Source organism: Montipora capricornis, chromosome 1 (assembly GCF_036669925.1).
Source record: "Montipora capricornis isolate CH-2021 chromosome 1, ASM3666992v2, whole genome shotgun sequence".
Classification (NCBI taxonomy): Eukaryota; Metazoa; Cnidaria; class Anthozoa; order Scleractinia; family Acroporidae; genus Montipora; species Montipora capricornis.
The window spans coordinates 35,754,977-35,767,476 of record NC_090883.1 but is presented as its reverse complement, the minus strand read 5'-3'; the positions used below and the strand labels follow the sequence as shown (position 1 = coordinate 35,767,476).

The window sequence follows — 12,500 nt, the reverse complement described above, 5'->3', positions numbered from 1 at the left end:
ACATTAAATTTGGCCAATAGGCCTTTTGCAACAAACGATCACATGGTACAAAATCCGCCATGCTGGAGGGCAAGCTCATTATTATTCCCCCACTGGGACAATAAAACAAAGAGACCTGAACCAGTCAAGCTTGAGTTGCCTTTGTTTTAATGTCCCAGTGGTGGAATAATAATGAGCTTGCCCTCCAGTATGGCGGATTTTGTACTACCATGAGAGCGTTTGTTGCAAAAGGCCTATTCACGTCGTTGTTATGGGGTGAGGACGGGAATGAAATGCACACAAGTGTAAAACGCACGTGTAGGGCGCTCAGAGCTTTTGTTTTGCTCATTCGACCTATCAGTGTTCGGTAGCGTTCTCATAGCCGTTGTCGTGGGACCCTGAAACCCAATATACTTCTACCTTGTATCTTAGTGCAAAGCCAGTTCAAATACATGCCATTATTATGAGCCAGTGCATACCAAATCTGAGCCCTTTTAACATGGTACAGACAGAGCAAAAGGAAAGCCGGAGAACTGAATGCAAGCGAAAGAGAGAAAGAAGAAAACGTATCTTGCTTACTGATCTTTGTCTACTGGTTTCTTCAGTGATCCGTGCGAGAAATCCGCGTAAAACGTCAAAGAACTCACGAAATTGTCAAAGAGTGTATCACCAACCGTCAGCTAGAAAACAAAAACAAGGAAAGTAAAGGATAAGTAAAATGTGACTTCATCTATGAAAAGCCATAACTTTCTTATCTAATCTTTGTTCTTTTGGTTTTGAAGTTTTGTCTTGATGTTTTGGAGTTTTGGTATAGTGTACTGTGGCAACATTATGATGTGGTGAAGTTTTGTCATTATGTGACGAGGTTTGCTGGTTACGAGTTGTGTTTCCATCTCGATGTGTTGAGGGTGAAACTCGACGTCATAAAAGAACCTCACCACATAAAATGTAAACTCAGCACATTTAGGGAACTAGGGAACTTAAGCAACGACGACGGCGACGGCAACGTGAACGTCATCTTAGAATATAAATTTGCGTTATTGTAATCACTTCGCGACTATGTCAACCTTTTTAATATGACAAGAGTGCGCCGGTAGTTCCTTAAAAGTAGGGAATTTAAGATCTACAACGGTGACGGTCGACGAAAACGTCACCTCAAAATATAACTCTCCTTTATCATAAGTCTTTCGCGATTATTCAGTCTCTTTCACGTCCTACAATGTGGGCGAAGTATCCTAAAAATGAATTGGTACGAGCGTTTTCAGAGTTAAAATAGAGAATGAAAGATTCTCTGTTGCATGCTCACGTTGTCGTCAAACCTTCAAATTTGGTGATTTCACGTCGTCGTTATGCAGAGGACTGCTAAGATACTTGCTAAAATCCGTGCTGCACGTGCAGCACGATTATTTATGCTCTTTTAACCAATGATATTATTGCTTTGTGGCGTTGTCGTAGTCGTAGCCGTCGTCGTTTCTTAAATTCCCTAGTAACACTGGTCGGAACGGTGCTTAATTTGATCCACAAGTGCTGACGTTCTTCATAAAACCTCAAATTTGGCTATTTCGCGTTGTTTTGCAGACGAAATGAACTAAAGTGACTAAAAGTGAAAAACTAAAGTGAAAAACGCTCGTGCAAGGCGTGCAAAGATATTGTGTGCAAAGCTATGAAAATTGGTGAGCTTCTCGTTGCCGTCGCTGTTGTCGTTGCTTAAGTTGTAGGGAGGCTCCGCCGCCCCAGGTCTGGACAATCTTCCCAGTCCCTTGTCAGCCATTTCTCTGAATGTCACTCAATGTCACATCCATAAAAAGGTAGCGAATGAGAATTCACGTGTTGCAAGTTCTCAAGCAATGGTCTTCCGCCTCATTTTTGAACTCTCAATTTTTTTGGAACAATCCAAGCCCTAGGTGGAATTTGAACCCACGACCTTCAGTGATGAAGTCAGATGCTCTAACCACTGAGCTACTGGAGCAAGGGTGAAATTTGGGTCTTTGACTCAAACTGCATCGCGCAGTTACAAGGTAAAATAACAACTGACAGTATAGCTCATAACTGCATCGCGCAGTCACCTTAAAGCATATCTGAGATGCAGCCAACCAACCACCTAAATGAGCAAATGTGAGAATGATGTACACATGTTAAATAAAATGTTGGCAATTGAACTCATTCGGAACTCGGAAAAATCAGACCCCAGATGTTCGAATCCCATCTGGGTCTCGGATTTTTCCGAGTTCCCAATGGGTTCAATTGTCAACATTTCGTTTATATGATATGTTTACATCATTTTCCCATTCGCTCAATTCTTAGCATTTGTTATAATGAATCCGTTCGTACACGAAGGAGAAAATAGTGGCTAACGGAGTGTTACGAAAGGAGTCGGCCTCAATAATAAAACACACCACTTCAAGAGAAAGGAATGTCACTACATGTACATCTGATTAAAACTCACGGATGTGAAATGAGAAGCTAATTCTTTCGAGTTCTTGATATAATCTGGATATCCGATGTCTTCTTGGATGGCAAGCGCCTGTAATAAAATTATAGCTCATCATCATTATCATAGACTAAAGGCCTGGCCAAACGCTCGCATCATTTCAACGCAACATCTTGCAACATTGCTGGGCGCAACATGTTGAATACGTTTGGCCACCCTGTTGCGATATATTGCCACACGTTGGATGATGTTGGATCAAATTTGAAAACGGTCAAATTTTTCGTGCAACATTTTGGATGTTACATGATGTTGTACTCGTTTGGTCACGTTCACGCGACATTGTTGCGCTAAGGCATGCGCGTTAGGTCAACTTCTTGCGCGCCAGGGGCCTGGGGCACATAAACATTGACATGTTGCGTTGAAAATGATGAAAATGTTGCGTGCGTTTGGCCACCCCATGCAGCACATGTCGCAACGTCATGCCGCAATGTTGCAAGATGTTGCGTTGAAATGTTGTGAGCGTTTGGCCAGGGCTTAAGATCATCGTCATTCCCAGATCCTCTGGGCAATAGTTAGGATCTCACTGCATCACGGTGGGGCAGGTAAGTTTGCAACCACGACTAAGCGATTTCCTTCAGGTTATGTCGCCTTTCATTAATCAATTATGCAACCGGCATACTGGATTCGACGAAGAAAACTCTGGCTTTAGGGACTGTTGCACAAGTTTGTTTCAAGGTAGCGCAAGTTTAAAGAAATGTATGGGTAGTCTCTAATCACCACCAAGCTAAAAGTACGCTTCGCTTCCATCCAGGCTTGCGGCTGAGCTAACTTGGCTCGTACAATACAAAGATTTGGTACGGTGTCGACCAAGGGCCTCTTCGTATGATCCCGTGCTGGCTCGGTTACCTGGTTGAAATTCCATGACTTTGGTTGATAGGAGAAATTTTAGCCTAGTTACCAAGAAATCTAACAAGCCAGGAGAGAAACTTTGCACTTTTAGTGATTCTAGCAACGTCAAAATCCGTCTAACTTTGCGTTAACTATTAAAGGAGATTATTCCGAATTTAATTATAGAAGTAAAAATAAGATGCAGTCCGTTTTATCTCAAAAATGCAAAAGTGTTCATAAGGAGAGCGAGTTAAGGGATTGAGTTAGGGGCTTCTTATATCGTATATTGCAGCAATGCTTTTGGTGGCAGCATATTAACGTGAACAAAAAGAGAAACAAATTCAAGAATTAAAGTAGAAGCGTTCATTGATTCTGCAGGGACAGTGGTTGCAAATAGCGAAGAAAGACTTTTATTCTGGACTTTCTTTGTCCCCTCTCCGCTATGAGCCATAGCCGAAAAAATTTACAGCTTTCGTATCCGTATTATCAATGCACGCTTTTCCTTATTTAATTTCTCCTTGTTGTTTCCTACCCGTTGCGTTGTTCCAATATGCGATCGAGAAACCCCATAAAACTTAAAACCCTTCATTCGCCCGTGCGGAAGGCTAACGCTCAAAACGTCATCTTCTTTCGTTTCCCTTTGGTAGTGACTTTACTTTTATTAAATCAGTGGATAGCATCACATTTCCGTGCCTTAAACTCCACCACCAGTTTCCTACGGCACTAACCCCATTGGCCTGAGAAACTACGGGCGACAACTAGTCCCGAAAAACTGACCCGGCCCCATGATCACTTGATTAATAGCCCTTACTCACGATAGCCGCCATGCTGGTTTTCAAATTGTCATGCAAATTAGCCATGTGTTATCCTGGGGGGCAAACATTGGAATAAAGGCAAATTGCGGAAAATCGTTTCGTCGAAATATTGAATTAACATTGCTAAAATTACATTTTAGAATTTCGAATTAAGTACCTTTTATAATAATTTTATATCTTTTGATTGCCTCCGACATTTTGACTTTCTGCTTCGTTATCTGCTAATTTTTCAGTAAAAAAAAATCGAAGTAACTTGTGTAAGAATTCTATTTTACTACTTAGGTGATTAACATTCAATGAACGTGAAAGAAATCATCTGTGTGGCTAAGATGTTCGTTATAACCTCTCGAACTTGTGTTGTTTGCCCCCTCAGAAGTGTGTAGCTAATTTGCATGATGATAGCAAATCCAACATGGCGGCTATCGTGAATAAAGTCTATTAAGCTGTCAAACCTTTTCTTTTGCCTTCGCTTTCGTTTCATATGACATCCATTCCAGTGAATCAAGGTTCTTGATAAACTCTTGTTTCATCAACCGAGTCATTTTTGTTACCTAAAATAAATTGAGTGAATGAAGCAAATCAGTAATATCATCACAATCAAACGATACTGCAGATGGATAAGACATGCGAGTCGCAGGATGCCCATGTGCACCGCTTTCATTCTTAATCACAGGTAGCCCAACATTGGTCTACCTGGGGTAAAACTTGCCACAGGCTTACCGCTTGCTTTGCGCATCGGAAGGCGCTGCGAAATGCCACATAAGATCCCAAGCGTTGACTTAGAGTTGCCGGCTCAATAAAGTGGGGAATAAGGTACAAAATTGATTAAGTACGCTGTCCAAGGACGGGATATACAGTTGTACTATGAAGTGATTGATTGAGTTTGCAAAATGACTTCATTTATTCCTCTTACCGCAGCTTTACTTCCTTCGTCAAACGCTGCGTCCACAAACAACAATCCCAGGGGCATTCCGAATAAATCTTGCATTCCACTAATGCAAGCGATCCAGCGTTCACGAGTTTGGTTCCCCTGTACTGTAAAAACGAAATCACTGTAGGCATCTCGATAATCCTGAGGCAGCACCCGCATAAACCGGTTGATCAAGGTCCAAATGATGTAGTTTACCACGGTTTTTGGGTCACTAAATGTAATCAATAAACTCAATTAAGTCAAGGCTAAATGAAATAGATCTATATATTTAAAAATGCGGGTTATAGACAAAAGAGAGAAGTGATCTTCGCACTTATCTCGACAATTTTGTAGAAAACCTGAAACAGTCAGGTTGCTTCAACTGGATTCGAACCCATGACCTCTGTGATGCTCTACCAACTGAGCTCATTCTCGTCATCAGAGCCCTCCGTTTCTTTTGGTCACGTGGTCAGCGAGACGAAATGCTCTGGTCGGGGTCAGTAGGCAGCTATAACAACGTTAACGGCTCCCGAAATTGGTTCAGAAAACAATATACACAAAGAACCATACAAAAGAAACAATGAACCCTGACTCTAAAAACAATAGAGCTACGTCTTGAAGGGATTCAATGAAATTAGAGGTTGTAAATAGCTGCGTCCTATCTGCTACGCATTCCTTCCGTCCCGTGTGGCAGGAAATGGGACGCGGCAAGCCCTTGTTGGTGCGCTTTTCAAAAGATTAAATACAAGTTCTGAAATATGACCACGAAATCGATAGGGAACTTAAGCAACGACGACGGCGACGGCAACGAGAACGTCATTTCAAAATATAAATTCGCGTTATTGTAAACACTTCGTGACTATTTCAACCCTTTTAGTAAGACAAGAATGTGGTAGTTCCTCAAGAATGACACTGGTCGGAACGGCGCTTAATATAAGCAAATTTTCTCGATAGCGTCATTTGACTACAACTACCAGGATTCAGTTTGTCTTTCTTTTCTTATTTAAATCAGTTTTGTATTCCCAGCGGGGAAAATTAACAATAGCTCTAATTAGCATGAGACAAGCAAAACCTGAATGATTTGGTACTTGTAGTCAAATGGCGTCATTATGCAAACGTCCTATTTAGGGAAGAAAATAAAATTTGTCCGAGCGCTGACGCCCTTGACAAAAACCTCAAATTTGGCTCTTTCACGTTTTTGTTTTGCAGACGACGGTAAAGAAATGGACAAAAATGAAAAAAGCACGCGTAGGGCGTGCAAAGCTGTTGTTTTTGTCCACTAAGGGCCTCTTCATATGAGCCCGGTTGACCGGGCTGGCTCGGTTACCGAGATGAAATTGGTGTCTGTTCATATGGTGACTTTCAGCCCGCTTTCCCAGATGAAAAAGTTGAAAAAGTGGTGACGCGACCATTCAGGCGTGAAATCTAACGAACAAGCCAGGGGAGAATTTCTCGATTTTCTTTGTTTAAACAACCTTAAATTTCTTTTGACTTTACGTTAACTATCAAATAAGACTATTCCAAGCTTCATTATCGAAGAAAAGAGAACTAAAAGCTCGGTAATGTCCGTTCTATCACGAAAATGCATTGTATTATTTTCCTCCCGGTAACCGGGATCAAGTGTTCATGTGGCAAAATTTTCTCCCCTTACCGAGATCCCGGTTGGAAAAACCGAAATTTCGGTGACCGAGCCAGCCCGCCCTCCCATATGAACACATCAAAGTTTTTACAAAGGATTTAGAGGTAAGGCGGATTTCCTAAATATGCACATTTTGACGTTGTCGTTGCCGTCGCCGCTGTCGTTGCTTAACGGTTCCCTATTGCATCGCCTGCAACGAGATCATTCTCGATCGTAACCATTCTGTTTTGTTGTTTGGCAACCGACAAGCGCAATCAAAGCCCAATTTAAACGCTTCTTCGAAATGATCCACTGAGGAAACATCTCTCCCCTCACTCACGATTATTGAAACTTGAAAGAAGTGCGCATGCCCCGCCAGATGTCCGAGATTTACGGACACTCGGTATTATTCTACAATGCTGATGCTATCTCAATTTTGATTGGCTAAAAGCACCCCGCTAATTATGGATGGCGCTGTGTCATCGCGTCACATTTACAGACACTGGCATTTATGCATGTAGGTATGACGCGTTTTTGCAGACAATGAAGTTTTGTTTACATCTCGATATCGGGAACATTTTTCATAAGACCGTACAACTTAACTTTAGAATTTTGTTCAAAAGTTTCAGTTCGATTCAGTTTTTCCTGAAACGTTTTCAGATGTTTTAGGCTTAAATCCTTTCTGTAAACCTTTTGAATTCCGCTTTACATGTAATTCACGGCTGTCATTAATAAAGATGTTTACACTGAAACGTGTCATTGCGTGGCTTACTTTGTTGTTGTTCTGTGAAATGTCTCAACGCTTCTACATTTATAATTGTATAATAAAGCAATTATTGGATTCAGTTTTCGCATGATAGCGAAATTATCAAGGCCTCGGTTTGTGTTATCCGCCTCAGCCTTCGGCTTCGGCAGATAACACAAACCTCGGCCTTGATAATTCTCGCTATCATGCTCACCCTCATCCAATAATTGCTTATTGGCTGCAACCAGAGCCCTTCGTTTCGCCGACCACGTGACCAAAAGAAACGGAGGGCTCCTGGGACGAGAATGAACTGAGCTATGAGGCCACTCAGTGGGGAGCAGGTTAATTTGTTAGGCTCATGTGTTCCCGTGAAAGGACATAAGAATGAAAGAGTTGTAGAAATCGATAAAAATACTTGACTTTGAAGATGACTTTCGCTCAAATTGATCAAACGTTAATCACAAACAATAGTTCTTCTTCTCAGGACCACATTCGCCTGGTCAGCAATTTCCGTGAAGCTAAGGCGAACCATTTTTAATCAAGTAGAAAAAGGTTAGCTTGGTTTGTTAGTGAGTGCCTCTCGAAAATTGGGGTCCCAAGTTGGATTCCCAAAGAACGAGACAAATGTTTTCGACTTTCCTTTCATCTGTGTGAGACCGGCATTAATACTAGAAAGCACTGACGGAAGGAGGGAGGAGTGGGAACGGAGCGCTTCGCGGACCCCCAATGACGCAAGCCTTAGCTGACGTAATCGACGTTAAATGAAATGGCAACTGCCATCAGCACTGTTCTTTAGTTGACAATAATCGCAATTACTATTAAATCAATTTCCTGGGCTTAAATATTTCGTCTCACTCTTAACGTGACTGAACACAGTTTTTAAGCACTTACACTTCCATTTCTGCCATATTTATGCGGTTTTTTTGCCTAGAAGCTCAAACTTGGTCACTGATAAGTGCTACCACGAAGGTTTATATTTTTGACAGTCAATGTGCTATGTAGGTTGTTACCATGGTAACGTATCTAGATTCAAACAAGGCCTAACGGATGCTTATTTCTCATTTATGCAAAATTCACTCAGTGTTTTGCAGCATTTGCTTACTTGTTATAAGACAAGGACGACAAGACCGACCTGTTGCTTCGTTTCCCTAAAAGGGCAAGGTTCAAAGGTAAGGTAGCAGAAAAGAAAACAGCATTTCAAATGTCGCTATTTCGGTTTGTAGATTGAGCTTCAGAAATACCAATAGAAACTAAAGAAGCTCAGTTAACGCTACGTTCCTATCTTGTGTGGAAGCTAAAATCCTGGCCTTAATGCAATTTTACCTTCAAATATACCACTATTTAACTTTTACAAGTCGCTGGCTTTCTGAAATTCTTTTTTTATATATATGCCTGGCGTCTACCGGCGCTAAATTGATGATGAGGTTTAGATTAGGTTTAAATTAACCATTAACACTAAGATTCATTCGGGAAGTCAAAACGTCCAATTTACGACTATTTCCTGTCGCTTTTTGGGTTCCTCACTTCAGGTTCCGCCGATCGGTTGGTCCAGTTTGCTGACCATCGCGGGAGGTCGAGGGATCAAACTCCTGCCGGACCAGCACTCAGGGTCTTTATAAATAACTGAGGAGAAAGTGATGCCTTTGGCGATTTTTAAGTCTTCTCGTATAAGGACTATAAACCGTACGCTCCGTCTCACAATCCTTGTTCATAAATTCTGTGGGACAGAGTTCCAAGTGTTTTGGTCTGGTTTGATCGAAGGCCACAAGTTTCTTTGACCTTGGCTATTAAGTGCAACTCTCGTAAAATAATGAATTTGTATCTTCAAGATGTTTCGATGTTTAATTTCATATTCTACTTTGCTTGGCTGACAGGTCTTACTTCGTAAATAGTTCACCTCGGAGTCAAATTAGACACGTTTCGTTTCAACACGCTTATGGTTACTCACGTTTTCGTCTTATTTTCCAAGAGATCGACGAGGCGGGTATAATATGAGGCAGGGTAAGCCAAAATTTTCTCATCTGACTTGAACTTCAGTCCTTGCCTTTGGAAGACACTATTTACAAGCTCCACAAGGTTATTGAGCTGCAAGAAATAAGAACGCATGGACTTCATATCAAAAGTTCTTCAAAACTCCACCCTATTCCCCTGTCCTCAGAGTGTTCCGGAGAATAACAAAACACGAGAAGAAGATTGTTCTTTCTGTCCGTTTATTTAGATCTAACACAATTCTCCAAGGTTAACCATAGCCCAGGCTATAGCTAAAAGTCTTCTATTATTATTATTATTATTATTATTATTATTATTATTATTATTATTATCATTATCATTATCATTATCATTATCATTATCATTATCATTATCATTTAAAGTATTAGGAGTGGATATTAATATTTTCCTTACTATTATTATTATTATTATTATCATTATTATTATCATTATCATTATCATTATTATTTAAAGTATTAGGAGTGGATATTAATATTTTTCTTACTATTATTATTATTATTATTATTTGCTTTGTGCACTGCATGGCTGGTCTTATACCGATATACTTCCTAAGGGAGCGAGTCATAATCCATGACCAAAGGACCCTTAGAGCTCATCTCCTTACTCTCAGTAGAAATCTAATACTTTTCTCAAAATCCATGCTGTTCCTAGTATTTAAACGTAGTTTTTTGGGGGTCATGAAGTACTGATGTTTTCGTCCAACTTTCCCAGCCACTCATCCAAGTTTAATTATTCTTCTTCTTATTATTATTCAATGCGTAATTACGGAGGCCGGATCTAGGACTATCGAAGTCCGTCAGTTAGATGCAAGCAAAAAACGCGGTTGAGGGGTTAATAAAGGACAAAATGGATTATACTCATACTGGATTATCTATACAATCAGAACTCAAAGTTTTTTTTTTATTCCTTGTACTTTCAGTTAATAAAGCTTAACATGCACAAAAAAAGCTTGAATTTCTGAATGTTATTGACCTATGGCAGGAGGCTCGTGTGGAGTGGAGACGCACGCGTCGCCGAGACGTACAAAAGCCTAATATTTCCCCTTGCGCGTAACCTCCGTCTTACGAGCATTGTTTTAATTCTTTGGCGCGCGCCTTTTACGCAGGCTGTATATTTTGCGAATTTACCTTCAACTGTGACCCAGACGAAATCTCCTCTAGCGTTGTCCGCAAGTCAAAATTATAAGCTGCGGTGTCACTTGGCAGCTCTTTCCTCAGAGTTTCAATAATTGAAGCAGCTTCAGCGTCTTCATCGAGCTGTAGGCGATGAAAAGACATATGTTTGAAGTGTAGATTCACTCACATTTACGCCCTGCTTTCAAAGGGAACGAAACTTGTGTCCCACCGATTACTAGATCGAATACCCCTCCACTGAGCAAGGTAAACCCCGTGGGGGGGGGGGGGGGGAGTGCGGGCAAGGGGTGGGGATTTGACGGCGAAATCCATCTCCTCCGTGGGAGGTTTGATCGAGTACCTTTGCTCGTGGGTTGGAACATTTAATTTTTTTCGACAGAGAGACTGGGACCAAGATAAAGCGTGGTTACCTGGCATCGTCTTTATTGGCTTTGGAATGGCGTGGGTTTCGAAGAAAGTGAGTTTTTTTATCGATGTTTATCTGCTACTTCATAGGCCATCTAGTCTATTAAAAAATGTTTTTAGAACGTTCCTACTTTGAAGTGAATGTACATGACACATCATGTTGTCTCATAAGGGAGATAGGTTGATAAATCATGTTTGCGAGATTCATACCAAGTTTAAGTCATTAAAGTTATTAAAGGTATGTGCATAGCTTGTCTTTTAATTGGTATTTTGCCCCTGGGTGGGGATTTCTAACTACATTTTGATGAACGTATGCTGCCCCACCTTTGGGAAATTGACCAGAATTTTTGCTCCTTGGTCAAATCCCCACCCCTTGCCCGCACTACTGTTCCCCCCCCCCCCCCCCCACGGGGTTTACATTGATAGGTGCATTACCCGCTAAGCCTCTTGGAAAGGGAGAGTCACTGGGAGCGAATGAACTTCTTGCATGTTCTTCTTTGTGTGAGAAATAAAATGGACTTGCAATTTGTCTGAATCAGTCCGAGCATATGGCTGAATACTGGGTTTACCTGTTGTATTGGGACTTCTTCCGTTTTGTGAATGAAAGGGAGAGGTTTCTGCATAACCTCAGCTTCTCCAGGTAGCAGTAAGAATACAACTCACTCCGAATAGAAAAAATTATGGTCGTGCATTTTGTTGGGATTTGTTGGGCACGGAAAAGTCGTGCTCACACCATTCCCATTGGTTTTCAGATTGCCTCAGCATTAGCAATATGTGGCTTTTTAAAACGTTTCTTCTTGTAATTCTGCTAATCCTAGTCTGGATTAGTTAAAGGAGAATTAAAGATAAAAATGGAATACATTTTCCTTCGCCAAATTTGTAGTGCCTGACTTAGTTAAAGGAAATATTCGAGTATTTGAGGGGCTCCTTACATTTTGACGTCTTTATGAGGCCAGAAAGATCCGTATTGATCGCTCGATGGAAGTCCGCCATTTTGCCTGTACTATAGCAGGCTTGGGCGCTAAGCGTGACGTTTTCATCGTTTCCCTGTTTAAAATGAAGTCCTTCTCAAAGAATGGATCATCCGAATTTAGAAGGAAAAACTTGCAAAATATCCAGCACTGTCACATATGTTCGGATTATTTCGAACCCTCCTGTTTTGAAGGCATCTTGGCCACAGCGGTCGATGCGACACTCCCTCGATTCCATTTATAACCAGTGAGTAAGCTATGTTTTCTTTTTTCGGGGGATTTCAGTGGCAACCCCGGCGTCGGAGAAGTAAACCAAAAAGTTGTTCTCGGCAAATACAAGGCCTTTCAAGATAAAAAGGGATTTTTCTTGTTTTCTTTTAGGTAATAGACGTTATGTTTCGACAGTAATAAGACACAAAAAAAATTCATCTTCTAGCCTTCAGTTCTCCTTTAAGAGCAGGCTTAATTGTTCCAAAGTACCCCTTAAAGATCCAACTACTAGCACCAATTTCCCTACTCGAAAAACCACTGACTATTATTCAGCTTTTTTAACACATTGCATTTACCGTTGCCAGTGTACTCTCAAGATCGAAGA

The 12,500-nt window shown here is 41.0% G+C and overlaps 1 protein-coding gene across 1 annotated transcript in view; it reads right to left on the bottom strand.

The window, feature by feature from the left end:
* Positions 1 to 12,500, bottom strand: part of LOC138040484 (endothelin-converting enzyme 1-like) — a 28,551-nt gene that overhangs the window by 4,898 nt on the left and 11,153 nt on the right. Inside the window, exons 5-11 of the mRNA XM_068886209.1 lie at positions 12,472 to 12,500; positions 10,524 to 10,652; positions 9,335 to 9,471; positions 5,027 to 5,255; positions 4,566 to 4,664; positions 2,426 to 2,503; positions 559 to 659 (exon numbers count right to left, since the gene is read on the bottom strand). The exon at positions 12,472 to 12,500 is cut by the window's right edge and continues 85 nt beyond it. Of these exons, the coding sequence (XP_068742310.1) occupies positions 559 to 659; positions 2,426 to 2,503; positions 4,566 to 4,664; positions 5,027 to 5,255; positions 9,335 to 9,471; positions 10,524 to 10,652; positions 12,472 to 12,500 (802 nt within the window). The remainder of the gene's footprint in view (positions 1 to 558; positions 660 to 2,425; positions 2,504 to 4,565; positions 4,665 to 5,026; positions 5,256 to 9,334; positions 9,472 to 10,523; positions 10,653 to 12,471) is intronic.